Source organism: Solea solea, chromosome 6, assembly GCF_958295425.1.
Source record: "Solea solea chromosome 6, fSolSol10.1, whole genome shotgun sequence".
NCBI lineage: Eukaryota > Metazoa > Chordata > Actinopteri > Pleuronectiformes > Soleidae > Solea > Solea solea.
This window is the reverse complement of record NC_081139.1, coordinates 17,371,731-17,397,810: the sequence shown is the minus strand read 5'-3', so window position 1 is coordinate 17,397,810 and position 26,080 is coordinate 17,371,731. Positions and strand designations below refer to the sequence as shown.

The 26,080-nt window shown below is 39.2% G+C and overlaps 1 protein-coding gene across 1 annotated transcript in view; it reads left to right on the top strand.

Moving 5' to 3' along the window:
- Positions 1-5,413: 5,413 nt before the first annotated feature.
- Positions 5,414-26,080, top strand: part of cntn3b (contactin 3b) — a 65,569-nt gene continuing 44,902 nt past the window's right edge. The window contains exons 1-3 of the mRNA XM_058631765.1: positions 5,414-5,805; positions 16,106-16,241; positions 21,186-21,321. Of these exons, the coding sequence (XP_058487748.1) occupies positions 16,187-16,241; positions 21,186-21,321 (191 nt within the window). The 5' untranslated portion in view covers positions 5,414-5,805; positions 16,106-16,186. The remainder of the gene's footprint in view (positions 5,806-16,105; positions 16,242-21,185; positions 21,322-26,080) is intronic.

Sequence of the window (26,080 nt, the reverse complement as noted above, 5' to 3'; positions counted from 1 at the left end):
TAACACCTTAAGCAAAGGTGGCCATTGCACTTTGAAGTGTGAATTTCACAGTCTTAACATGAATGCTATTCTTTCCCCAGCTCTCTTTTATTGAGTCTTGTTTGATTCCAGTATTGTTCATACTACGTGGACTGGAAGTGGTAGTATGGCATTATCCTAGGTTTTCTTCACATATCCAATAACTCAGCCATGCAATGTTCTCCTCCGAGACATTGTTAGAAATCTCTAGTGGGAGGACGTCCCATTTTGTCGACTGACCCCAAAATAATCATCATCATTAAGTAAACATGTGACTTATGCAGTGATTAATAAGGTAATCAGTAGAGTTTCCAGGTCTTCATTAGACCCAGGGAATAAGATAGTGGTGTAAATCCATACGCTGATAAAGAGGTTACATCCATTCATTAGCTGCACCCTTTTTTTGGCTGGAGCCAAACACAGCCCACACTGGGCAAGAGGCAGCAGGGTCCATTTGTTTATTACACGACCAACATACAGAGACAAACTACCATTCACACTCACATTCACACCTACTGATAAATTAGAGTCTCTAATGTTCCCAAACCCAATCTGCATGTCTTTGGACTGAAGGAGTATGTGGACAAAATCCATTTAATTTCACAAAAAAATAATGTCAGCTCTGTAAATAAAACACGATCCTGTTGAAATATAATGTGATTAAGCGTTGGCAACTATAAGAATATCGTTTCCCATGGATTCAATTGATTTTGTCAAATAAAACTCTCTCAGTGTCAGAAACAAGTCAATGCTCCCTTCAAATAGTTGTACAATCATTTGAAACGTTCAGTATAGGAAGGTGCATTTTAATCAAGTGATGTGAGATTTTGATCATCAGGTGAGATGACCAACGATGGAACCTCTGGAGTCAGTGATGAGTTAAGTTGAAGGATTTCATTGTAGACAGCTCAGCGCCGAGGAGAACTGCGACACTGCCTGTGAGTAATTCAAGTTAAAGTTGGCTGAAGATTAGAATTTTCTCTCACAGTCATGATGTCACCCATAAGAATCCGAAGGGAAGCAGGGGAGCCATGAGGGAGCAGAAGAGCCAGACATGAGCCACTTAGAATCGCGAGAGGTTACACGTGGCGGTGAGAGCCATCATGGCTACACCCTATTGCTGAAATAATTCCAACCTCTTACCCTCTCTAAACTCTTCGTGTTGGACCAGTCAATAATTTACACTCCAAATCACACCAAGATATCAACCGAACACTAGAGGAACTAACAGACCTTAAAACATTCATCAATCACTACTTGTGTACCCAGCGCAAAATGGATGACTGATTGATGCCAATCTTTGAGCATTTGACAAGGTCAACTGATCCTGTCACCTCATCTCTTTTGATTTAGTTCATTTGGATTTCAGCCACTGTATGCATTACACACAGGGGCGCTATATCTAAGCCATTTCCACTCCATAGAGAAACTTGACAAGTTTGCAAAATGATCACAAAATCAATTGTATTATACATTACAAATGCATCGTCTTCGCTTCCATCTATCAACACTCTATCAATTGGGCAATATCCGAGATTCTGCCGACTGTTCATCTGGAAGAGTAACATATGAAATATCTTGGAATCCACATCTCATCAAATCAAAATGCACTATTCAAACTGAACCTTAATGCTACTACAGGAAGTACAAGACAGCCTAGAAAGATGGAATAAATGATCACTTTCTAGGGGGGTTGTGGTCATGCTCGATCGCTTGGACCATGCTGGGGCCCCCTTGACCCTAAGCTGGCATCACAGGGTCCCTGGGCAGACCCATGGCAAAGCTGAGCCTATACGAGCACCTCCGCCTTCAATCCAAAAATGAGAGATGAGAGGAAAAAGGGTCACCTCCCTCAGCAGATTGACTCTCTCCAAAAAGATAAAGGGTTGTCCAAGGAGTTGTCCAAGGAAGGACAGGTGTCTTACTTCCTTATACTATATATACATATTTTTGAACGTTGCATACGACTTTCATTGCACTGTGTGACATCTCCAATCCAGGTGACAATTCAATTGAAGTTGATATGAAACTGCTTGCACCAGAGATGATTTCGCTCTCTCCTCTTTCTGTTTTTATCTTTTCATATAGCTTGACGTTACTTCCATTCACGTCCTTAGTATCAGCACTATCCCATTTATCATCTCTGCAAAGGAGGTCTGGTTTCACCTCTGTCGGTTTGTTTATCTGTCAGTGGGATTAAACACAAAGTACACGATCTCGCTTTATTTTTTTGTGTGAAAGAAAGGTACATATAAATCAGGGAAGAACACATTGCATCGTGTAAAAGGACAAGGTCCAGTAAACTAAACCTCAATATTGTGAGGTTTCATTCATTTATTTATTTCATTTTTTTTTTTTGCAATTTCTGACAGTAATTGCAAAATCCTGCAAAAAAGTCTCAGTTTCCTCTTTTGTGAAGATTCCTAATAATGTGAACATGACAGACAGAGAACTGCACGGCCTTGGTTAAGGTATGTGCTTCACTGGATGCCATTAATTGCTTTGAGAATTTGAATGTTTTATTTCGGATTTTATTATAGCTTTTTGTACAGTGGAAAACATATGACGTTATTAACTTTTTACATACAATCCTAATTCGAATAAGAGTCTTTTTGAAAACCTATAACTATACACTGTCACTGCTCAATCGATGGTGGATGAATATAACCTTACAGTGGCGAATCTTGTACTTCCATATTGATTTCAATAACCTTACACTCATGCAGAGTTTGTCCCACTCACTAAATGTCTACTGAATTACTTTCAAAAAGATTGACAGAAATTACAACCCAAACTGCAAATGTTAGACCATTATTTCCACACTTTTTAGTTATTTTACTTGAGCTTCAGCTCAGCCCCTGAAGGTACTGATCCTCATGGACGTTTTCCTGAAGTCACTTAGTATTCCAGCTTATTTTATATTTGCATATGCCACACAACATTCAGCCCATTTAAAAAGAGTGACACTGACGGACGGACAGGCCGACTCTCGGCTGTCTGTCGCATGTGTCATACCTGCTATAGGAATCCAGATTTCTATAGCTTTTAAGATATACCTTATATGTGCATATATACACACATATGTACATTTTTAAATATGTTAATATAAAGGGACACTATCTTAACTAACTGGTTAGAGGGGCAACAGGACAGGTGCTTTAACACCACCTGAGGTCTATCTCTGCACGTCCATACACCCTTGATTTATTTGGACTTAAGTGTTTTGTTTGGACTTTCATTATCTTGATTTGGTTAGAGTTTTATTTTGCTCCATCACACCCTGCCAGATTGTGTTGTTTGTTCCTTGGGTTCTCGCCATCATTTTCTGACCATTGTTTCTGAGTTTTTGGACTTTATGTGTTCTTTGTTTTTGGATCACGTTTGCTTCTGAGTGCCTTTTTCTTTTTTTTTAACCCCCCAGTGAACTCATTTAATTTAGATTTGTTTTTCCTGCACTTGGCTCCTACATTGCAGCCATTTTACAACAGAATCATGGGATGTACCTTCGCACAAATCACAGTACAAAATGTGAATTAGTGCTACTTTAAACCTACTAGTTTTAAGATCACAAAACCTTCTTGGAACATGTGCGTCCATGTGCTTGTTCCAAACATGAATCTTGAATCCCCCAGGTGTGTTTCATAACATGAATATCATTAGAGTTTAAGCCTGTCTGTACATAAGCATGTGACTGAATCCAATTGTAGAGCTTAGACTTTAAGGAAAAAAAATTGCTGTATGATTTCAGATGGTTACATCATGAAAACAATGAATTTTAAATTAGGTGACACAGTGTTTATAGACCAAAAGGCACTCGAGCACCTGTGTGTCTGTGTGGTCCTCTACTGCACAAATACACTTCGTAGTGTAGCTGCTTGAATAAGTGCAGTATTTTTAGGATGAAATCCTCTTCCTCTTGTCAACATGCTCTGTCTGAGTGGACTCTGTTCCACATCCAATGGAGAGGATTCTGGATTCTCTGATTCACAATACGAGCCTAATTTAAAACATCACCTCTCATAGGCCAGTGTCACTAATGTACATCACTTCTGTCCCCCTTTATAAATAAATCTATCATACATTCCCCAAATCTACTGCCACTTATCTTTATCATACATATGCAGAGGATACAGATGTGATATACAGACAATATGGTTATGATTGAAATTGAAATATTTATTTTTCTTTGCACTAGCAGGAGGAATCTAAAAAGGTAATGGGCATATTCATCTTAAAACATGGACTTCTACATTACATTACATTACATGTCATTTAGCAGACGCTTTTATCCAAAGCGACTTACAATGGAATTGAGACTTCATTGAAAGTAAATATCTAAAACCAATGTTCTTAAAAGGTTGTAAGGTCATTTGTTGTGATCACTTCTAGTTTCTAGGAGGAAAAAAACAACAACAAAAAATAACTTTTTAAAAAGGATTTCTTACTTTTTTTCCACTTGACCAAAACAACATTTGAATTGTTTTAGGTGAGAATAAACATTTGGGCAGAAATGTCTGGCATTAAAAGTCTTTAAAAGTCTTACAGTTAATCATTGGAGCAATGTGCTTCTTTCCTCCTCTCATACTGAATGGTTGGTGCATGAGTCAGGTAATATGTTATTCATTCATTTATCTAGCAATTTTTGACATATTTGGCAGTAATTGCAATCTCTTGCATACAATTTTCAATTTATGATGATGTTAATTTGTCAGATGTGTGGGGTTTGTTTGGCCTCGGTGGAGATATTGTGCTCTATTGAATACCTGTATTTGATTCTGGAAATGGGTTATTTGTGTTAATTATGTCACTTAAACATGCTCCAAACTCAGCACAAAAATACAATTATCTTGGAGGTTTTGCTTTAGATTTACTCATGCACATTTTTTTAATGTTTTTATGGAAATTATGTTTTTTGTATTGCTTTTTTGTTTACGGCATTGATATTCTTACATTTTAATATGTGATTATGGCTTATTTTTAATTATTATAGTCAGTGAATTGTGTCCGTTTTTGTTTTGTGTCGTCTCTGTTGTGTGCTATATCACTTTTTTTATGGCGAGTAATACCTAACTTTATACTCGACCCTTTCTCCACTAATCCCTCTTGCTCCACCATTTATCTCATGGAGCAATAGTGGGCTCCTTCTCTCCAAATCCAAATGATTTATTTACCCACTGAAGATTGGTTGTTTGTCGCAGAAATTAAGAAAGAAAGCAAACTTGCACTGGCTTTAAACAGTGGAATGACAGGTGCCAGTAGGCTGGTGGCGCATTACTCTGCTGCTGCTTCTGCTTCTGCTGCTGTTGTTGCTGCTGCTGCTGCTGCTGCGATGGGTGTTTTCACGCGTCACCAGTGGGCGCTTCTTCCCTGCGCACAAAGAGAAAAGAGCCCGGGGATGCGTACAATGTTGAGTCTCCGCTCAGAGGAGGAGGAGGAAGCACCGCTGTCCTCTCTGCTTCTTGGTTGCGTCTTGTGGAGTGTAATCTGAAGGAGGTTTGCGTCCCGCGCCTGTAACCATTATCCTCAGTCCATCACTGATAGTGGAATTTATACCTATAAGTAACGGAGGCTTTGCTGCAGCCTCACAGAGCGAGTGGAGACACACTTGGAAAAGGAGCGGAATTCAGCAGCGCAGCGTAAAAGCAGCGCTGGAGCACAGTGCGAGCCCTTCTTTTGGCTTCCCGAGTTGCTGTGCGAGAGAGATGTTATTCACACATCCGACGCAGAGTGGGATTACAATCAAAGCACTTTAATGAAGAGGAAACGAACTATTGCATCCAAGAACAAGTGAGTATTTGCTCAGAAATCTCACACATTTTTTTTTACATATAAAGTCATGTGTTCTGGTGTGTAAAAATAAAGTGCATCACATACGACTTTATTAGACTGAGAAGGACATCAATTAAATCTTAAATAAATGAGCCTCGTCCATGTGGAGAGATGGCTCTCCGACATTCACCTCGGGGCACAGACTGTGTGCAGCATGACAGTGGTCACACACACACACACACACACACTCAGAGGATACTGATGGCTGCGTTTTTCTACACGAGCCTCAAATGGGTTTGCATGGTCCAACTGGGAATTTCCACTGTTGGGGCTCATTTCCCTCATCTAGGACGAAGTCCATATGGTGCTGCCCTGCTCAGTCACACATAACCACAGCAGCATCAGGAGTGGGGAAAAGAAAATCTCTCTGCCTCTCTCTCTCTAACTTGTTAAAGGGAATTATTAGAGTCTCTGCAGAGGGGAAAAAAGACTTAATGGTCATTTAATTGTATCTGAATGCCATTCACCATTATACAGTAATATCCTAACATCTGCATGTGTTTTCCTAAAGACTCACAGGATTATGATAGTTGCAAGAGAAATTAGCAGCTAAGACATATTCAGTTTTTCTCTGTAAGCCAAGTATTTGGCCACCAGTGGTCTGTTCCTCTTTTTTTTTTTTGTTCATGCAGACTGCATAAGGGCAACACCAACAATGAGTGAAAGAGAGAGACAAACGCTCAGTTTGCTTCATCTATAAACTATGCCAGTATATTCAGCAGGGATTCTTATCTTCCCCCCCCCCCCCTCTATATTCAGAGTTTATTTATAGATCCCTTTCCACCTATTTAACCAAATGAGAGGTGAAGCCTTTCATGCAGTAATAACAGCAGTTTTTTTTTTTCTGTTGCACCTTCTGTTTTGAAAAAAAGAAAACAAGCCCCTTTTTTTGCTTCAAGGAGAGTAGCAGTTGTGTGTATGGCACGGCCAGTTTCTTCCCTGACCCTGGATAAGGCGCTGAAATGACATGAAGGCAACACAAATGCAAAGGGAGTTACTGTGTATTCAAAGCTTCTCATATTTGACCTCCAGTCATTTATTTTCTTTTGTGGCTGTATCTAGGATAAAGGGTCTGGAAGTGTGCCTGGCTGATGATGGGGTTGAGAAATGGATCGCTGCTCCCCTGCTCTTTTAAGTGCACTTATACTCTTTTGCCCCTGTGTTAGAGGCAGCAGCAGCGGCAGCAGCTGAGGGATACAGCCGTGTTTAACATTGTAGGGAGTCACTCGGGGCGTCCTGCTGTCTTCATAGATTTTTTTCACATGAAACTACACAGCTGTATGGTGTATGTCTGCAGAGAGAGAGAGAGACAGAGCAGAGTGCCCTGCCCAGATGTTGAGTCAGACTGTGGCAAACAGATATTTAATATTGAGAAAAAATAAAAGGTGAAGGGAGGATATCAAATAGGTTGATGTTGATAATTATGACAATTGTCAGACAAATAAAAAATAACTTGAACCCAGACACAAAAATCAAAGAAGTAACAATAATTTGTGGTTTTAAACATCTTTATGGACAGAAAACGAGAGACGCTTCACACGTCTGAGGTAAAACAATGACAGCGGTTATGAATTATTCCTTAAAATATGAATGCACAAAGTATATGCATATTAATATGATTATCAAATCACCCATATATACATATATTGTTATTAAAATATTGACCTCGGTGGGTTCATGGGGAATATGATATCACAGGTTTTATGTATTCTGTGTAAAAAAGATGTTTGATAAGGTCGGTGCTCTTCAAAAGTGACATTTCACTTTCACATATCACCTTTTCATACACCGCCCCTCTCTTATATTAATAGTTTTATTCATTTATGCACCGTGCGACACATCATAAACAGGCTACGTGGCTGCTGTATTTTTTTATTTATTTACTTTTATTTTAGTGCCTGCTTGATTCTTGCTTAAAATAAAGCGTTTCATCTCCGGAGACAATACGCATTTACCCAATTCCTTCATGCTATAGGGAATGGGTGTGGTAAAGGGCAATTACATGGAAAAAGTGCACCTTCCCAGATGTTTGAGGCCCTTAAAATCTTTGCAAAGTTTCCCTCGGGCCACGTCCTTGTTTGTATAATAGAAAGAATGTAACACAACATTGAATTGAAGAGATTTTCTTGACCCAATTATTGATGAATAATAATGATCTTAATAGTAATCAAAACAATTGCAATTATTCGTTTAGCCATAATAAGTGATACACTATCATATAGACACATTTTAATATATCTTTAATATAGATTTTCCTCATAACAAATTATATATTTCAGATGTGCCAAAGGAAAGCACATAGCTCTAGTGGATTATGTGGCATAGGAAGAATTATTCACTCATTCACCTTAGAAATAGGCCTAATGCACTGTTGTGACCCAGTCAAGGCCAAACCAGGTCTAGATCTCAAAGTTCTCTTAACAATATATCTGTCTCCAAACTGCTTTTTACTTATACACCGTCGAGAAGATAGTTTACAGTGAATTATTGGCCTTTGGGTTTTCCAATCTGAGTGTTTAATGATATCTTTTTAGATTTTCATTCAGCCATGGTTCATGACTCATGGTTATAAATAGGGCAAGGCAATATGACTAAAAAGTTATGGTAATTAAAGTTTCAAATCAGTCACTATTGATAATTACCGTGATTAATATGGCCCATGATTACAGTTTACCATCTTATGGCAATCATGTGTTGCCTCAAAGTGTGTTTGCACAATGTATAAACATGATATCAATATAAAACATTGATGGATACTGAAGAATTGCCTCACCTTAATTATTCAAGAACAAAGCATGAAAACAATTTGTGTTAATTTGCAACCGAACATGAATAATCTATAATAATTAGACACACATTTACACAGATCTAGTTCACACAATATACTCCAACGCCATTGCTACACATTCAAATAGTGCATCTATATGTGACACCTCTTCTATTATACATCATTGACACTCATTAAAACCCCGCTGACATGGTCACCAGGAGCAATTTGGGGTTAAGTGTCTTGGGTCACATCAGCATGGAGGCAAGAGGAGCCGGGGATCGAACACGCGACCTTCCACAGTTGGAGTAAGACTCAATTTTCCTCCTAAGCCCCACGGTTTGCTTCTTTTCATTTCAGCTCAAGTATATTGCTCCTCCCTAAATTGCGAAACGCAGATCTTAATCTCGGCTTTTATCTGTAAATCGCTTTATTTAGAATGCACTTATCCTCGCTGGCTTGCGTGGAAATTGACTTGCGCACGGTTCTTCAAGTCAGTCAGAGTGAATTAGTAGGTATCAATGCACAGTGAATTATAAATTCTTCACTCACTGGCGAACGCACAGAGCAGCTGTTCATGGAGATTGAGTCCGTCCCTGGTGGCAGATCCTCGTCTCCCAGGTTCTCCTGCTGAATGGCTTAATGGATATGGCAGCAGACTGTCATAAAGACAATAACTAAATGGAGAAGAATGCATCACAGGCTGTAGTGAATTCATAAGCATTGTGCCATTGGTGTTCAATTTTATCAGAGTGAAGTGGGTTTTTGGTTTTTTTCGTCGTTGTTGTTGTTGTTGTTGTTTCTCTGTGTTGCTTATGCACTGAGTGTGATCTGAATACAGACCTTGAGCACGAACGCCGTTATGATGGAAGCGCTCTCCTTTTCTCCCTCCGTTATTAGATTCTTTTTGCAATTATGCTGCCCTCAGGGGGGGAATGAATGCCTTTAACCACCTTTCCTATCAATTATGTGCCAAACAACAGCCCCACTAACCAAGAAGTCATCTCATTTACTCTGGAATGTGTTTAGCCAATGATTTCCATTAGGTTTAGCTTCTGTGGGGGGAGAGTGGAGAGCGATGCCTCATTACATTTGGCAGAGCAATCTCTTGCTCGGTTGAGAAAGTCCGAGACAGAAAATGACTCCTCACCTTGATCGCCTTGAAGCCCAGAGGGAGTTGTTCTGACTTTTCTCTGCGTTTTTTCTTCTGAATTTGTTGAAGCTTCAGGTGATGTTTAGACCTGGTATTTTTTTTTTTTTTTGAAGGTCCAAATAAATATCACGTATAACCTCAAAATGACAAATATTTGTTATTAGTATAGAAAGTGTTTAAAGGCGTACACGTCCAATCCTGGACAGGAATGACAAAATGACAAATAGTGACCTTGCACCGGTTGTTGCTCCCAGAAGAATCGCATAATTACTGATCAGGTGATGTTTCAGACCCAAGAATGACGTGAAGATGGATTTGGCCCTGAAACGTCACCCGGTTGTTAATAAAGACCCTTTTGTTTCAAACAACAGGTGCGACCATAATCGATCCATTGGACACATTAGAGACTGTCTCCTCAGCTGGGGTCTGGGGTCATCTGATCTTTTTTATTTTTTTTTTAATCAGTGCACATATGTTAATTTTATAGCTGCCGCCACAAATTAACACTGATCGACATACAGTAGGAGTTCATTCGTGTTCTAGTTAACACCTATTTCATGTGACAACACCAAGGAGACACCTTTGATTGACATGATCTTCTTTTGTCTCTTTTCTCGCTCAGTCACTCTGTTCACTCAGACGCACATTCTCGCACACAGACACTCTGTGGGCATAAGAAAAATGTATGCACTAAAATACAATATTTCATGTTGTAATGGTGGATAGATTCTATTTATCTGAAATATTACCGACAGTGGTTTGTGTTGCATTTAACCCTCTGAGCATGAGTTGGCTCCTCGCACTAAACTAAGAAAACGGTATATTGTATGTATGTATGCATATGTATATGTAAATATATATATATATATATATATATATATATATATACATACATACATATATACATATGTGTATATATATACACATACATATACATATCTATATACATATATATATCACTTTGTTATTTTTAGTATGAGAGTTTTTCATAAAATAGACTACTTTGGGATACATTGGGATATTTATCACATTGCCAGATCCTTGCGATACACACACACACACACACACAAAAAAAAACCCCACTAAGATGAGACACATTTTATTCTTGACATCAGTGTGTATTTGAACGGTTGACGCCAGAGCCGATCACATGTGATCACAGGAAATGCATCAAGGCCCATTATATGCCAATGAGAGTTTTCTGGGAGCAACGACTGGTGTGCGGTTATGTTCCAAATTGTATTAAATGGCCATTGGGGCACCATGAGATACTTAAGCGCTCCACAGAGGACGACTGAAATATGTCCCCCCCTTCAAACTGAAATTCATCAAGTCAGGGTGACACACACGTCTTAACAAAATGGCCGTACTTACAGCTGTACAGTGTGCCGCATCTTCTAACGATTCCATTAATCCACAAATAAATAAACAAAGAAAATGCTAGAGAATAAAAATGTCACTGCAGGTGTTACAGGCTGCAGAATGAAGCTGTGCTCAGGGACAAACATCCATCACATCAGCACAGACACTGTGCACCAAACTGTGTAACTCCCAACCTGCCAAAAAAAAAAAGGCTTTTCCAGGTAATGTTTCTCTCAACCACCTTAAGTCTATTTGCACTGAATGGCAGCGTCGGTCAAGTTACTCAGGAAGTGTAATGACGACTCATTTAAAAAGTAATAATGAGCAAAGCAGTTAATTGCATTTTAAATATGTTTATGCAACAAATGTAAAGAAAATGACTTAATGAACTTGACCTCTGTAGATGTATTTGATTATCTCAAATCAAAACAAGTGCAATAAACGTGAGGTGACACAATTTCTACTTCAGAAATTTGAATGTAACGGGACTTCAGTTCCAGTTTAGTTCCCTTCTGCTTCATGCAGGCTGTGTATTAGGGTTGGACAGATGAATGAACCAGGCTGCAAACAGTCTGATAAAGTGATTCAGGCAAAGTGATTATTTGACAGAAGCAGAAGAATTATCTCTTACCGTCTCTTAGCAGCTGCAGCTTCATCAATTTATTTATTTCACTTCCTGATTAAGTGGCAGTCTTTTTCATTTTTCCTAAGTCACATGACATGCTGCTTTTGTTGTTTCTGTACGGGCAGCTGTGACACACTGCATGTGTAAACAACATGTTGTGTGAGATGCTCCACATGAATACTGGCCACAATGTATATATTTATTTTTGAATTCATCGCTGACAGCACATAGTAATATTACTTTTGTAAATACAGTCAAAAAGTTTTTATGGCGCTGAGTCCACTTAACTGAAATGAAAACACGTCAGCCTCTCAAAGAAACTCCCAACCTTTACTGTTTTTTCCATATTCCTTATGACAAGATCAAATCATACTAATGATTAAAAAACAAAAACATGAAAGAATATCACAGTAAAACAGAGGATTTCAAGAAAATGTCATGACATTCCAGCAACTGCCATGATCTCTCTGTCTCTTTCTTTCTGACACACACGCATACACACACCTGTCAGCTGCTTTTGGTTTGTGTTGTGTTGTGCTGTGGTGTGTATGTTAGTGATATTGTGTCAGTGTCACAAACAGCGTCATGTCTACTGAACTGAATAATGTATGGGAACCTCAGAAAAAAAATTGTGATCTAGTAACACCAGCAATCTCAGTGTTACTGGTACTGGGTACAATAAGAATATTACAGTAACATATTACTGCCCAACTCAGAGGATCTGACTTCAGCATCCCTACCGTAAGAAGACTGCATTAAATGCAGCACATCTCGTTTTGTTTGTGTGTTATTCTGTGTGGCTCCAGTTGAGTTGGACACCATGTAATCCAGCGTGATGGGTTTTTAGAGTGACAAAGCTGCCCTCTAAATTTTGAAAGACACAAGGAAATCCACTCTGAAACTCACTGCGCCTGGTATTTACACCAGATAAGGAACAATTACTGGCACAGGGACAGTTGAGCTACATTAATACCAGCCATTATGTTATGATCAGAAAAAATAGGGATGGCTCCCTCCCTGACAAAGCCACTGTGCTTCTACAGGGAGAAGCACAGAGGCACTCATGCTTTTCAGACTGACACCTTCACAAATCTTAGACTCTCCAGTCGGCAAAACAAGCGAGTGGTTAGTATTTAGGTCTATTTCAAGAATTCCAAACATAGTCCTGGGTTACTCGGCACTACAAGGTTGTGGTGAAAGGATAAGGGGTTGAGTTGAATGCTTAATCCTGAGAGGAGTATCAGTTTCCACTTACTGTGATGTAGGTCAGTGCTGCAGCAAAGCCCCTCCTGTGCCACTGATACTGCAATTCCAGCCTTAAAGATCTCGCTTCCACTTCCACATTAGAAAAGTTTTAATGGCCATTTAGGTCATTGATCAACGGATAGATAGGATATCTAATGGAGCAAATAATTCCCTGTGACAATAATATAGGTAATAGTAGACAGCGATATGGGTTCAATCTATTATCAGAGTATAATTATCAGATATTGTGATTGTGTCACATTTTCTCTAATCCAATAAGTTACTGTAAATGCCCAGCACAACATCTTTCATTACCCAGTATTCCTCTTCTATTCTATGTTGCACTGCCAACACTGGCCTATGACATGCTGTATCCATATATCATCTTTCAGTAAAGTGGAAGAATTCAGAAACAGCAAGGATCCAAATTGATGCCGCAGAAGCTAGGGTTTCCTGACTTGTAGTTCCTTTGCTCAAACCAAAACCAAAACTGGGTCCGACATTTCCCATGATGCTTTTTGACTCCACACCGAAAGTCACAGTTTTCGTTTTTTTACCGTCAATTGGAAAGTTGCTTGATATTTGAAATAAAACAGTCATCACATTAGTATAACGGTTCTAAATGTGACTTTTGGATAGACAATGCATGGCCATACAGGTTTCCATTGTACAATGGGGTTCATTTATGTATAATTATTCTTAGTAGAGGCAATGTTATAAATAAAAAGCCAGTGGTCCCATATGCATATAACAGATTAACTCATGTGCTCTTAAGTGTTCCTCAAGTGCACTCTCATTTCCACGTCTATTTGTGGACAGTTCTTGTCTAATATGGAGGCAGGCCACTTGTTTTTCAAGCAAATTCCTCTGGATTTCAAAATTGTTATATAGGGGACCCACTGTTCTAAGATTGCACACCACTGCAACACAATTCACAACACTAGCTGTAACAAGAACATTTAGTTTTCAAATGTGTTTGACTTTTGTACTGCCAGACCACCCAGTGGTTAGAGTGGATGCCTCTTTGCTCACCACTCAGCATGAAAGGAGGTGTAAGGGGAAATACTCTGCAATGGACTAGCATCCCATCCAGAGGGTAGTAAAAATACTCAATTTGTGCTTCAGAAACCAGAGATAACCACTGGCCAGATGCTCCTTGAAGGAGTATAACCACCACTATCCATCCTTTGAAGTGGTAGCCTACTGCAAATATAAATCTACAGTAAAAGGCTACCATTCTACAATGCAAAAAACGACCTGGCAGTATATCTCTCTTGTTTTTTTCTTACCTCCCCCCACCTCCTGCCCCTACACTAAACTCACAGACCCTGTACCAATCTCACAAAGTGTCACCAACTGTCCAACTCCTGTTTAAACAAGCCCACTCCGAACACGTCAAAGTTTCAGCGTTACTGAGATAAGTGACTGCAAAGTAATGAGTGAATTTCCAAACGTTCCTTCGCCCATACGATCGCAGCACCGTAATGACTTACACACAGTGTTCTCCTGGTGACACTAACGCTAATGACACAGTCAAAGTCATTGTCACAAGTTTGACAAAGCTTCCCCTGAGCCACAAAAGGGCAGATTTCACCAGTTGCACTCCTCAGGGCAACTAAACCGATTTATGGATACGGCCACACGACTACATTTTCATTTAAAAATGCATTCATTTTGTTCTGGATACACCTGCTGTCCACCCAGGCACATTAGAGCCCCCAAAATAGAGATGTTTAAAAATCCAGGCAAACACGGAGACCTTTGGAAAAGATAACACAGCCAACCACATTGAGTTCCTGATTGGTTATCAGATGCCACACACCAAAATGCTCTAATAACACCTTTTGTGTCATTAAATATTCTCTTCAAAATTAGTTTTTCATCATTAATAGTACTTTGTGAAAGGAAGCAAACAACAAGAATGTTCCCTTCTATTTTCACTGGCACATGATACCCCGTCAAGTAATAACATCTTATTCTGTAATTGTCCTCTCCTTTTTATTTACTTTTGCTTCTCGTTTTAGTTTGTAGTCTTGATTGTGTTCTCTGTCAGTTTTACTTCCACTGTGATTGTCTGCCCACCCTGATAAATGTCACCCATGTTCAGCTATGCCTTTTGTTTTTGCCTTTGCGCTGGTATTCTCCTTAATGGATTGTCTAAAACAAAAAGGGAAATAAAACCCTTTTGTTATATGCTCCAGTCTCTCACACTCCCAGTGTCCAAGTCTTCCCATTTCTGAATTCAATCGACTAAAATCTCTCTCTTTGTCCCCGTCGCTTGCATAGACACACAGATGCACGTTCAGACTCATTGAAAACATACAGTGCCCTCGAAGTGACACTGCAGTAATGGCAGATGAGTCATTGTGACAGGTTTGACAAAGCGTCCTGTGAGTCACAAAAAGCATCCAGGTGATTTCGCAGGCAGAGTCATTCTCCCTGTGGCAAGCAAAGTGATCTAAATTGTGGAAACTGTTGTATTACACCTTCCAATTGACAATTTATTGTCCAATTTGTATGTTTTCTGTCCTCTTCTGTTAGTAAAAATGTGTCATTTTTACTGTTTAACTTTGTGGCCTCGTTGTTGATCCAGGGGAATAGAAGACACATCTATATTAAAATGAAATAAAATAAAATACAATCAAACTCCCTGTTTGCTTTACATTCAATCATCTTTTTTAAAGTATGAAGTGGCATTTTGTGGAATGGTGGTACACAGTCTGTGAGCTCCTATTAATAGTCAAGTGGGGGGAGAGAGAAGTGTCTTTTGAGGTCAATCATTTTCTAACTCGTTTCTCTTTAAAGCTGCTGTATTGAGCTCGTTAGACTAGGGATGAATAACAAGAAGCACAGTGAAAGAAAACATTTTCACATGTGGCAGCTGCGTCTTCGTCTTCTGTGCCACTGGGCTGCATCCTCAGGTTTTTTTGTCTGCTGCAGTTTTCACTTTTCACCTCTCACTTCCTTTACTTGCATATGCCGCTAAATAATAAGAAGCAATTATGTAACTTAGCGGCGCTATAATCGTGTTTTCCTGTTGAATGCTTGTCCTATTTACACCAAAATGTCACATTTTAATCACATCCATAATTACTTTCCTTTTCAGATTAAAATCCTTGTATTCAAGGGAGAGTATTCCGTTCACAAGCAATTGGATGAGAGTCGTATCAGCCCTCAGCAACTGAAGATGATGTTCCCATGGAGACAAATTGTTCTGCTATCAATCACTGGATGCCTTGCAGGTAAGGAACTTTAACACGTTATATTTGAGTTGCACTGCACTTGTTGTCGTGGTTTATGTCAAAATGACACCTCTCTGAATAAACACTTGCTCTTTAATGAATGTTAATGACAGGGGATAGAGGGTTTTTTTTTCTTCCACCTTGGACTTAATGCACATCTCTGGTTACAGACAGATTAGGTGTTAAGCAGCATCTTATTCTCAGCGAGGCAGCTGTATGGCAGCGTTACTGAAATCATTTTCCAGATAGAGAAACATTTCCTCAAAGGTCCAAAACATTATGAGGCTGTTATAATTAAGTGCAATGTATATTTAATTAGTTGTCTCAGTGCTCGTGTGTAGCCAGCAACTAACCTATATCAGAGAATTTATCATTAAATTATGTTTTTTGCCCATTTGCACATTAAAGTCAAGACATAAATATTCTCTCCACGGAAAATCATAAATGCTCTTTTCTAATGTCAAGTGAAAAGAAAATATGCCTACATCACCAAAAGATTTAAAAATAATAATAAAAGAGAAACCAGGGGTCCTATTATTCAGGGAATAAATTAAAAAGGGCAGTTCATTTAGTTAAATCATTAAATCGTAATAAATCTCTGCGCTGTCTTCATTTCTCTTTTCAGATCACACAGTATTAAGTTACTTTTCTCTGCGTATCAGTGCTTGTCTTCATTTCCTGGTCTCTCCCAGGAGTATGTGTCTCACTTAGTACATTACTATGCACAGTTAAGTGCAGCTACGGTGGAAGGTTTCTGCTTCAGCTAGCGACTTGTTGTTAGAATGTTAAGCAGCATTCAAAGTCTTCTTGCCGTCCATGAACTTTAAATGATCAAATTCTTTAAGCTTACATAGTATCACATTTTTCTCATATTTTTATTTCTGTTTTCTTCCACTATTTCCATGTTTAAGATGGGGGTGGGAACTGTAATGTATGCACAGATTGAGACTTCGACTGAATTCATTGACGTGATCGACTGAGTGGTTTCATGTGAGGATTTACAGCTCATTTAAATGGTCTGGTGACAGCTAGTGTTTTGTTTCAGGGAACCTGTGGATAATACCTTGACTTAAAGTTGCGTTATGTAAAATGCATCACTTTTGGCATGTTTCTACTAGCTCGACTCATATTTTGCACATATTTTCCATTAGTGATAGAACCTGGTACCTGGTACTTATTTTAGTACCTGCTCAGGCGAGGTTCTGACCGTGCTGAGCCGATACTATGCGTGACATCGTCAGACTGCCGGCCACGGATTGGTCAGAGTGCCATCTCAGGAAGAGGCATGAGCAACACGTCCGACACAAGAATCAAAGTGGACAATGCCGAACTGTAGATGCGTTAAAGAGACTTAACAATCTTGAAAATCTGAGTTAATCTCCAACATATAGCAAGGAAAAGTCTAAAATCTTCCAATCATTTAACAGAGGAGTCTGGTGTATTCAGCGACAGCACTGCTGAAAGCCTGCGATCATGAGCGATGAGCCGCATCACAACCTCTGCCGCTGTATTTCAGTCAGACGGAGTCTGTGCTCCGGTCATGGAGGAAGTACTGCTTATCTTTTTTTAATTAAATGATGATTTTAATGATTCAGTACATCGAAATGAACTGCTTCACAAGTCACTAGTTTGTGTGTTTGTGTTGTGTGTAAAACAAATGTTTTACACACGTGACGACCCCACTCACATTGAGGAGGTACTTTATTGTAATGGTAAACCAACCAAGCCATGTAGAGTCGAGAGTAGTCTGTACTATAAAGTGGAAAGACGCCATTTGTGTCACCACAGACATGGAGAAACACACTTGTGTGTTGCGAGCAGGCTATATCAGCATTGTGTGAACCCATGACAATGGCCTGAATGTAACGAAAAGTTGTACACTATCGTTTCAGAATACAAACATTTGAACAAAATATGGTCATTGTCAGTGATTTATAAAAGTGCGGTTCACCTATTAGTGCCCTTTGGTGTTTGGAGGGACAGAATCATAAACAAACAACCTCAGAAAATTGTCTTGATGATAAAAGCTTACACTGATTAGGTTGCAGTCTTTATATGCGCAGCATTCCAGTGTCTATGTCCTTTACTGTTCCCTAGAGCAGTGTCCCTGCAGCACATTTACAGTGCACTGTCAGGGACAACCTGGGAGTTCAATCCCATTCCTTTTTTATGGCCGGTCCAGATCATTATCAGTATCCATGAAATGAACCCAGCACTGCATTTTAGCACAATCTACTTCAGTCTGCCCTTGTGTGACCACCTGGGATTTGAGCTAGAGAAACACTGACACTCCACCAGAATGTCAACCCTTGTTCAAATGACATTGTAAATCCCAATGAATGTTATTCAAATTGGCTCATGGGTAATTCACATGCAATTCTCAAGGGAGCACGATCCGAGCAGCCTCACCTTCCTAGGAGACAAGTGTTTTTTAGCAGGGCCTCGGCTGTTGCCTGTAGGTGCTATTTCTTATTCAGTCCAGCTGATAGCATTGATGATGACATCTGAAGTGACATGTTGTCCAACTCTATTTCCTTGGACCTGCACACAAACCAAAGTGACACCTTAAGATGTTTGCCTGCATGACATTTTATTTATATTCACATTAAGGAGAGGCTGTAAAGGCAGTGTAAAGTGAGTGAATCTGATGTGATAGCGGTGGTGTGACCATTTATTAATAGATCATTCGACACCAGGCTGTTGAAATGTAGCCTTGTTTTGATGTATTCTCCGTTGCAAGACACTTTTAAATGTGCCAAGCATCACAAATAGACAGAAAGAAGTGCCTCAGAGACTGTCATACGTGACAGCAGTCACGGCCCTCATGTAGACTTTTCATCTTTAATTGTGGGACCTAAACATTATTTGTGTAGATCAGCGAACACCTGGGTTTTGTCCGATGTGAGTTTTGTCAAATCAGGGTTAAGGACAGGGCAACAAAGCTGAAGAGCAGATCAAAGTGGCGACATCATCGACAGACATCTCACAGGAGTTAGCTACAAACACAGCTTTGATTGGAAATAGACCTCTTGTCTATTTCTTTTTTTTTCCCCAGACACTGAAAATTTGAGATCGCTAGATACCTCTTTCTCATATCCGATACCGATATCACAGTTGACATCACAATGATCATTCTACAGTCCTTTTAGAAAATTACACTTGTCTATTTTGCTTTTTTTCTTTTATCTTAAAAGTCCACATCACTTGCATCATCACTCTTGTCAAAGTATACATATCTAAATTTATTGTCGCGAGTGTACAATCTGCCTTGAAGCAATGACGGTCCTCACAGAGAGGAGCATAACCTCTTGTAAATGTAATGATGGCTGAGGGTCGCCAGCTCACTGTCAGCAAGAAACCATATTTAGATGCAGAGAAAACTTACATTATATCTCACTGCCCTCTGAAAGTCTGTGATTTCGAGACTGTCAGTTGAGACTGAAAATTCAGATATTCTCTTTTTCAGTAGGGATGAAACTGCGAAGTGAGAGGTCCGTGCTTCCAATGATTTGCCTTTGTCAACAAAGGGGACACACAGCTGCTCATCTGAAAGATACAGAGGCAGCTGCCCAGTCAGGCTCTGAGATCATTTTATCTTCTGCTTTGAAGTGGTGAACGGCTTTTGATAGCATCTGCAAAAAGATGTTGCGCGTTTCTTAATAAGAAACTATGCTATTATAATTAGCATAGTTGACACTCTTTAGATCGGATAGATAACTTGTCTCCCTGTTCAGAAATCAGGCATTTCATAATGTCTTAAGTGCTTCAATGAACTCCAAACTTTATGGATTATAGTTCACTTATCTACTTAAACAGCATTACAGATATTTCATATAAACCCCTGTCTTTGTTACACGATACGCCTAATTTTCATGCAGATAACAAAATGCTCAATTATATTTAATAAAAATCCATAATTCAATCATTTTTTAATATGATTTCATTTAACTAATTATCATATAATTAATTTCAAGTAAATGTATTATTCGCCTTTGGAAAAATCATATACTTTCAGGATGTTTTTAGACTGAATAGCATAATAGTTTAAACAGACTCATGAGAAATATAGTGTCACAAGGTTTTTTCATCGTGAACATTTGTATGAAGATGATTTTTTAGGATATTATGATGAAGATATTGGCTATGCATCTTGTTGGAACTCTGAATATTATGTTGTTGCCGTTTTGTGTTTGTTTGTTTGTGTTTGCGTTTTCAATTCTGTTTATCTATGTTATGGACTCAGTGTGTCTATGTGATATGCATATATATGAATAAGAAATGAGGAAACAAATCTGGCTTTCTAATAAAATATTACTTGACAGCAAAGAGAGCAAATTGTGGAACATTCATTTTTTTCAACAGCCAAGTCCAATTCAAACGATTCAATTCTTGGTGGATGTGACCCTAATTCCCTTGACAATTAAAGTGTAATGGCTTATTTGCATAACATGTTATGTCCTTGTTATTCCCCATTGGCATTGTTAAAAAAAAGGATTTTAATCATATCTCCAAAATTGGACCTGTCGCTATGGAAACCAGTGTACATAATGGGTGAAAATGTAGTTATTTGTAATAGTCAGTGTTTCACTCATTTGTAAGGCTCATCAGAAAAATGCAAGAGTGACAAAATTGGTCGGCATTAGCAGTTAGTAACACAATACGGTTAAATAATACAAATAAAATGACTTCACCCTCTAGAAAGCACATCGCATGGCAGTTATCCTGATGGAACTCCTTTGATTTTATTTGAAAAAGGTTTCAGGGAATAGCAGTCAATATACTATATATTGAAAAAGTAATACACTGTCAACAACTTCCCGTATTTCAGTAAGATTAACTGTTTGTCCTCACAATATATAGTCTCTTCGCGCAGTATTTTCTCTTGAGGTCAAAAAGACAATTTTCTGGCTTGTTCTACTATAGACTTCTCTCCCCTTTCCCCAGTCTGTACAGACGATGTCATATTTCAAGGGCCAAGATGGAGGACGGAGCCAAGTGACCTCATTTTACCAATCAACTCCCCAGACCAGCAGGCTACCATCACATGTGAGGCAGAGGGGAGTCCTCCTCCGCAGTACAGGTAAAAATGACCACAGAAATGGAACAGTCTCGACATTCATTCATTCCGACGGTGAAATTCCATTGCTGCTTAATTGCTTGTGAATCTTGATTGCCGCTGCTTGCATGGAAATCAAAGAGGTTACTGATAACGTTGATTGCCATTGATTTGTTAAAGAACAACGTTTTTTTTCATGCGTCAATTATGCACCGTTCAAGGAAAAGTGCGGCTTCAAAGATTGGCTGCTTAATTGAGCAATTTCTAATTGAAAAATAAAGAAGAAAAGAAAAAAAAGTCTATTTTCAGCCCAGGCTATGATGTGGGGTTAGTCTTAGGGAGCCACCACTGTGCTCAATGATGAATATGCCAACACTTTAGATATGAGCAAGGTTAACTTTATTAATGATAAGATTTAAGCCACGGCACGGATGAAGATGATGATTTATAACATGGTGTGCGGCTTAAGAAATCATTAGCAGAGAAAAGGAGATTCCAGCTACTCATTTGCACCACAGATCCTTTGATATCTCCGTGGCAATTCCCTCGTGGTGCAGGAAGCCGGCCTGAAAATGGCAGCTGGCTGGATTTTTTTCGTGGTAGATTGTGTTTCGGAGCTTGGTCAGCACCATGTAGATGCACAGCAAGCAGAGAGAGAGAGAGGCAATAACCTTGTGAGTGACATTCTACTAAATGCTTACATTTCCCATAATGTGTATGTGCTGAAAACATGGTCGAGGCACAGCAATGGGGGGTATCATTATACTTGTTGTGCAACTCGAGCTACCCCAGGATGAGGCCAAATCTGCTGCTTTTCACCGTATTATTTCACCCACAACTTAAGACCACTCTAACGTCACTTGTGTTGTCGAGGTTTTCTTATGTTAGCATTTAAGTGATTGTTCAGGGATTTTTTTTTTTGTGGCTGTATGAGGTACTGACACATCAGCGCTGACTTCACCAAGCAGTGTGAGACATGAGCGGTGTCCTAATTCAGGGTCTGCATCCTCCATTGGTCGCATTTGTCGGCCGGATGGTGTCAAAATGCATCACAGCACAGCGACTCGGCCTCTCCAAATTCAATTTGCCGGCTCTTTCTAGTGCGGCCGACAAATGCCCTGCCGCGAAGGGTCCACCTGCTGCAGCAAACCTTAAAAAACAACTTTTTTTAAAGCATCATATCACACATTCAAACCCTAATAAAATCCAGACCTTGGAACTCATTGATGGAGGCAGCAGTGGCTCAGGTATTGTGTGGTATCGCAGAAAATCACAGATTTTCTCAAAGGACTAAATCGGGTTGTCCTTGCCGCCCTGTTGGCAGCCATGTTTTCAGGGAGAGTTATTGTCCATGTCTCAGGATGGTGCCCAGCATGGTGATGCACTATGCGCATGCACAGCACAGTTAATGCTGACTACACAACCACACTGCAAAAAAAGCAGAATTATTTCTCGAACACAACAGCGAGACATGTTGTTCTGTGCTGGATCTGCAACTTTTCCCTGACCCTCATAAGAAAACTGATGCAAGTTAAGAATGTTATCTTCTTACTATAGCTCCACTAACTGAGATTGTATCCAACAACAACAGCGGACCAGATAGAGTGTGTGTCAGCGGCTCACGGCTCACAAACCTCACACTGTTTTCCTGCGTCTTTTGTTTGTTCGAGTGCACTGTTGTGGTTATGTTTTACTGCTTTAATCAACTGTGTGTCCGGCAGCAGAAGACAGTTGTTCTCTCATAATTGGACAGCCGTCAAGCTTAAGACAGCAGGTAATGAACACACAGTGATGCATTTATCAGCGTATGTGCCAGATGTACACCAAATCAGAAAAAAAAAAAGAGTGTATATTGGATTTGCCAGGCTGCTATAGTAAAATGATTATAAGAACCAATATTAATATTGCATCCTGTCTGATAAATGTGTAAAAAGTGATTGTTTAGTGTGTTGTGTTATGTTACTAACATTTAAATTGATTTAACAAGCTGCTTTATACAATTAAATTGGGTTTAAAAGGAAGAACTTATGTTTGATTGATCAATGTCTCACCATAGGATTGATATTTCTGATAATGCTTCTAAATATGCTATATTTCGTCCCTAATGTTACCTAATGTTAATGTTATTTGTTATTCTGAAGCTGATTGTCCTTGATTTGCTTCCCTTCAGGCAAGGACTTTTGTCCTGGTTATAAAATAAAAAGCATAAACCCATGGCCATTCATTTCACCAACACTGTAATTAGAATCTCAAAAGCAAACTCGGATTTTAAAAAAAAAAAAGCCTTTAGGAGGTGGTCACGCTGTGGTTTTCACCAGAGTCTGCAAACCCTGCACAAGCCTACAGCCTGCACACTAACACTGTTTGTTTAATTAGATATGCCAAGTGAGAGGGTATTACATTCAGAGCTGTACACTTCATTTTCTTACCTACTGTTAAGAAAAAAAAAAACATGTGTTTGCTTTAATATACACATTTAACATTATATACTGTTAATATTTCAGCTAAGCAAACAATTGCTCTGTCCATATCGGCTTAGTTTGTCATAAATGTCATTACTTTTGTAGACAAAATAAAGATTGCACCATATCAAATAGGAGGTTTTTTTATATTTTGTCATGAATATTTTTTTTGCAAAAACATAAGGCAAAAAAAAGCACATAAATACGGGCATAAGATGTGTCAATAAAACCTTAAACATGTTACAAACACTGTACAAAGAGGGCATTAAAGACCTGTGAAAACAGTGCAAAATGTGCAAGAGTAAAGTGCCAGACCTGACAGTGCTTAGTGAGATACATGACAGAGTTAACCTCTGTCCTTGTGATTAGTGTGCATCATATCTACTTTGTCATTATATATAGGCGGTATTTAAATACTAAAAAGCCGTGAAGAAAGGCCTAAGAGACATGGATGTAATAATTAAACAATTTGACACTGTCAGCAAACGTGACACAAAACCAGTAACACACCATCAGTCCCTCTGTGAATAATATCTGATTTCCAAATTCCGTGCATGTGTCTTTCAGCCCAAAGCCCACCAGCTCTTACTGAAGATGTAAATCTTCAAAAACCTCTGACAATACATAGGTTATTGTTACAATACAAAAAAAGAATGGCTCAGTAATTTCCTTAATTAGTGAAGTGCTGCAGTTTTTATCAGATTTTACTCGAACAAGATGAAATAGTGGATTTATCAGACATTTTTTGCTGCTCTGGAATACAACATGTTTGTTGTGCTGCAGGGGGTGGGGTCTTTGCAGCAGCAGCAGAAGGTGGATTTGGGATTGATGTCAGCAGCAAGGTAAATGAAAATAAAGCAACTTTGTCAGCCATCGCAGCGGCGTGGCGCTGAAGTGTGTTTTATGTGGGCAACTGTGGAGCTCAGTGCCTCGGAAGGATGAAAATATGCCAGAGTGAGTAGACACAGAACTGCTGACAAAGGGCTTTTAATGAAATATATTGACAGTAAGAAAAAAAATATACACTGTATAGTATCGCCAGCCTCATCTTTTGATTGGCATAAATCATTACCAGTGGCTGGAATTTACAGACTTTACAAACTCATCACTTTGCGCTGCAGTGAATGAAAAAAAAGGAAAAAAAAAAAAACATCAGCTGCCAACGAAAGAAGGCAAAGATGATGAAGAGTGGAAACTAGAATCTAAATATAAAAACATTTACATAATTACACCTGTAATTTTGAGAAAATTACACATTGGTGATATGTAACAGTGAAATGAGGGTGGATTAGTTTGGGTGTTTGACAAGTTTCAGTCTCGTTGATTTAAATGTTACAACACAGATGGAGAAGGCAGATGTGGTAAATTCTGGATAGAGACCATAATTTGCCTTTACGCTGATAGCGACTGTGAGTTACTGTTGCCATAGATATACCTGCACTACATGATTTTGCTTTTAACCTTCCAGAGCTCCATTCCGTTCCACTCCACCTTCATTTCGCCCACTTGGCAACATGTACGAGTGTACGAACCAGGATCCTGACAGTTCTTCAGTTGACAAATAGTCGAGTGTAGCTACAAAGCACACTGCAGGCTCGGAGCACTGCTTTATGAATACACACCTGTCACTGTGTTTACTATGAATCTGCTGTAACACAGCATCAAGGGTACAGCAGTGATTGGGAAGAGGGAATAAGAAAGTGCTCTGGCTGATGTCTGCGATCATGTACAGTATGTGACTTCAGGCAACTGTGTGACTCCACCTTTCAAAGCTGCTTGACGTTACAGTTTTGCCTTCAATTCAGCACATCTACACTATGCGAAGCTCTTTTTTCTATCACACATCTATCATACCTTTGCCCATGGGGACACATGTGGCGTGTAGGGATTGAACCAACAACCTACAGGAGGGAAAACAAATGGAATCAAGTTTGCTGAACAGGTGCTCACCAGAAAAAGTTGGAACAGGAATCCAGGGATGTGACTGATTCTGCATTTACGTCATTTTATGAAAGTAGGGCTGCTTCAATGACTATAAAAAATATGGTTACAAATTGTGTAATACAAAAAAAAAAGAAGGTTCCCAAAGATGTTAATTTACGGTGAACTACAGGAAGACCTGGGGGCAGTATCACTTTTACGTCAGTGCCTTCACTCAGGTGTTGGAAAATTCTCCACTTTGCTTGCTGAGGACAACATGGAAGAAAGAGTATACTGACGAGCCAAAAGTGCCGTTCATTCAATATTTTAAGATATTTCATTTCATTACAGGAGGTAGAGATTATTAATTGGGACACCTAACCACAATTGGTGATTCTTTT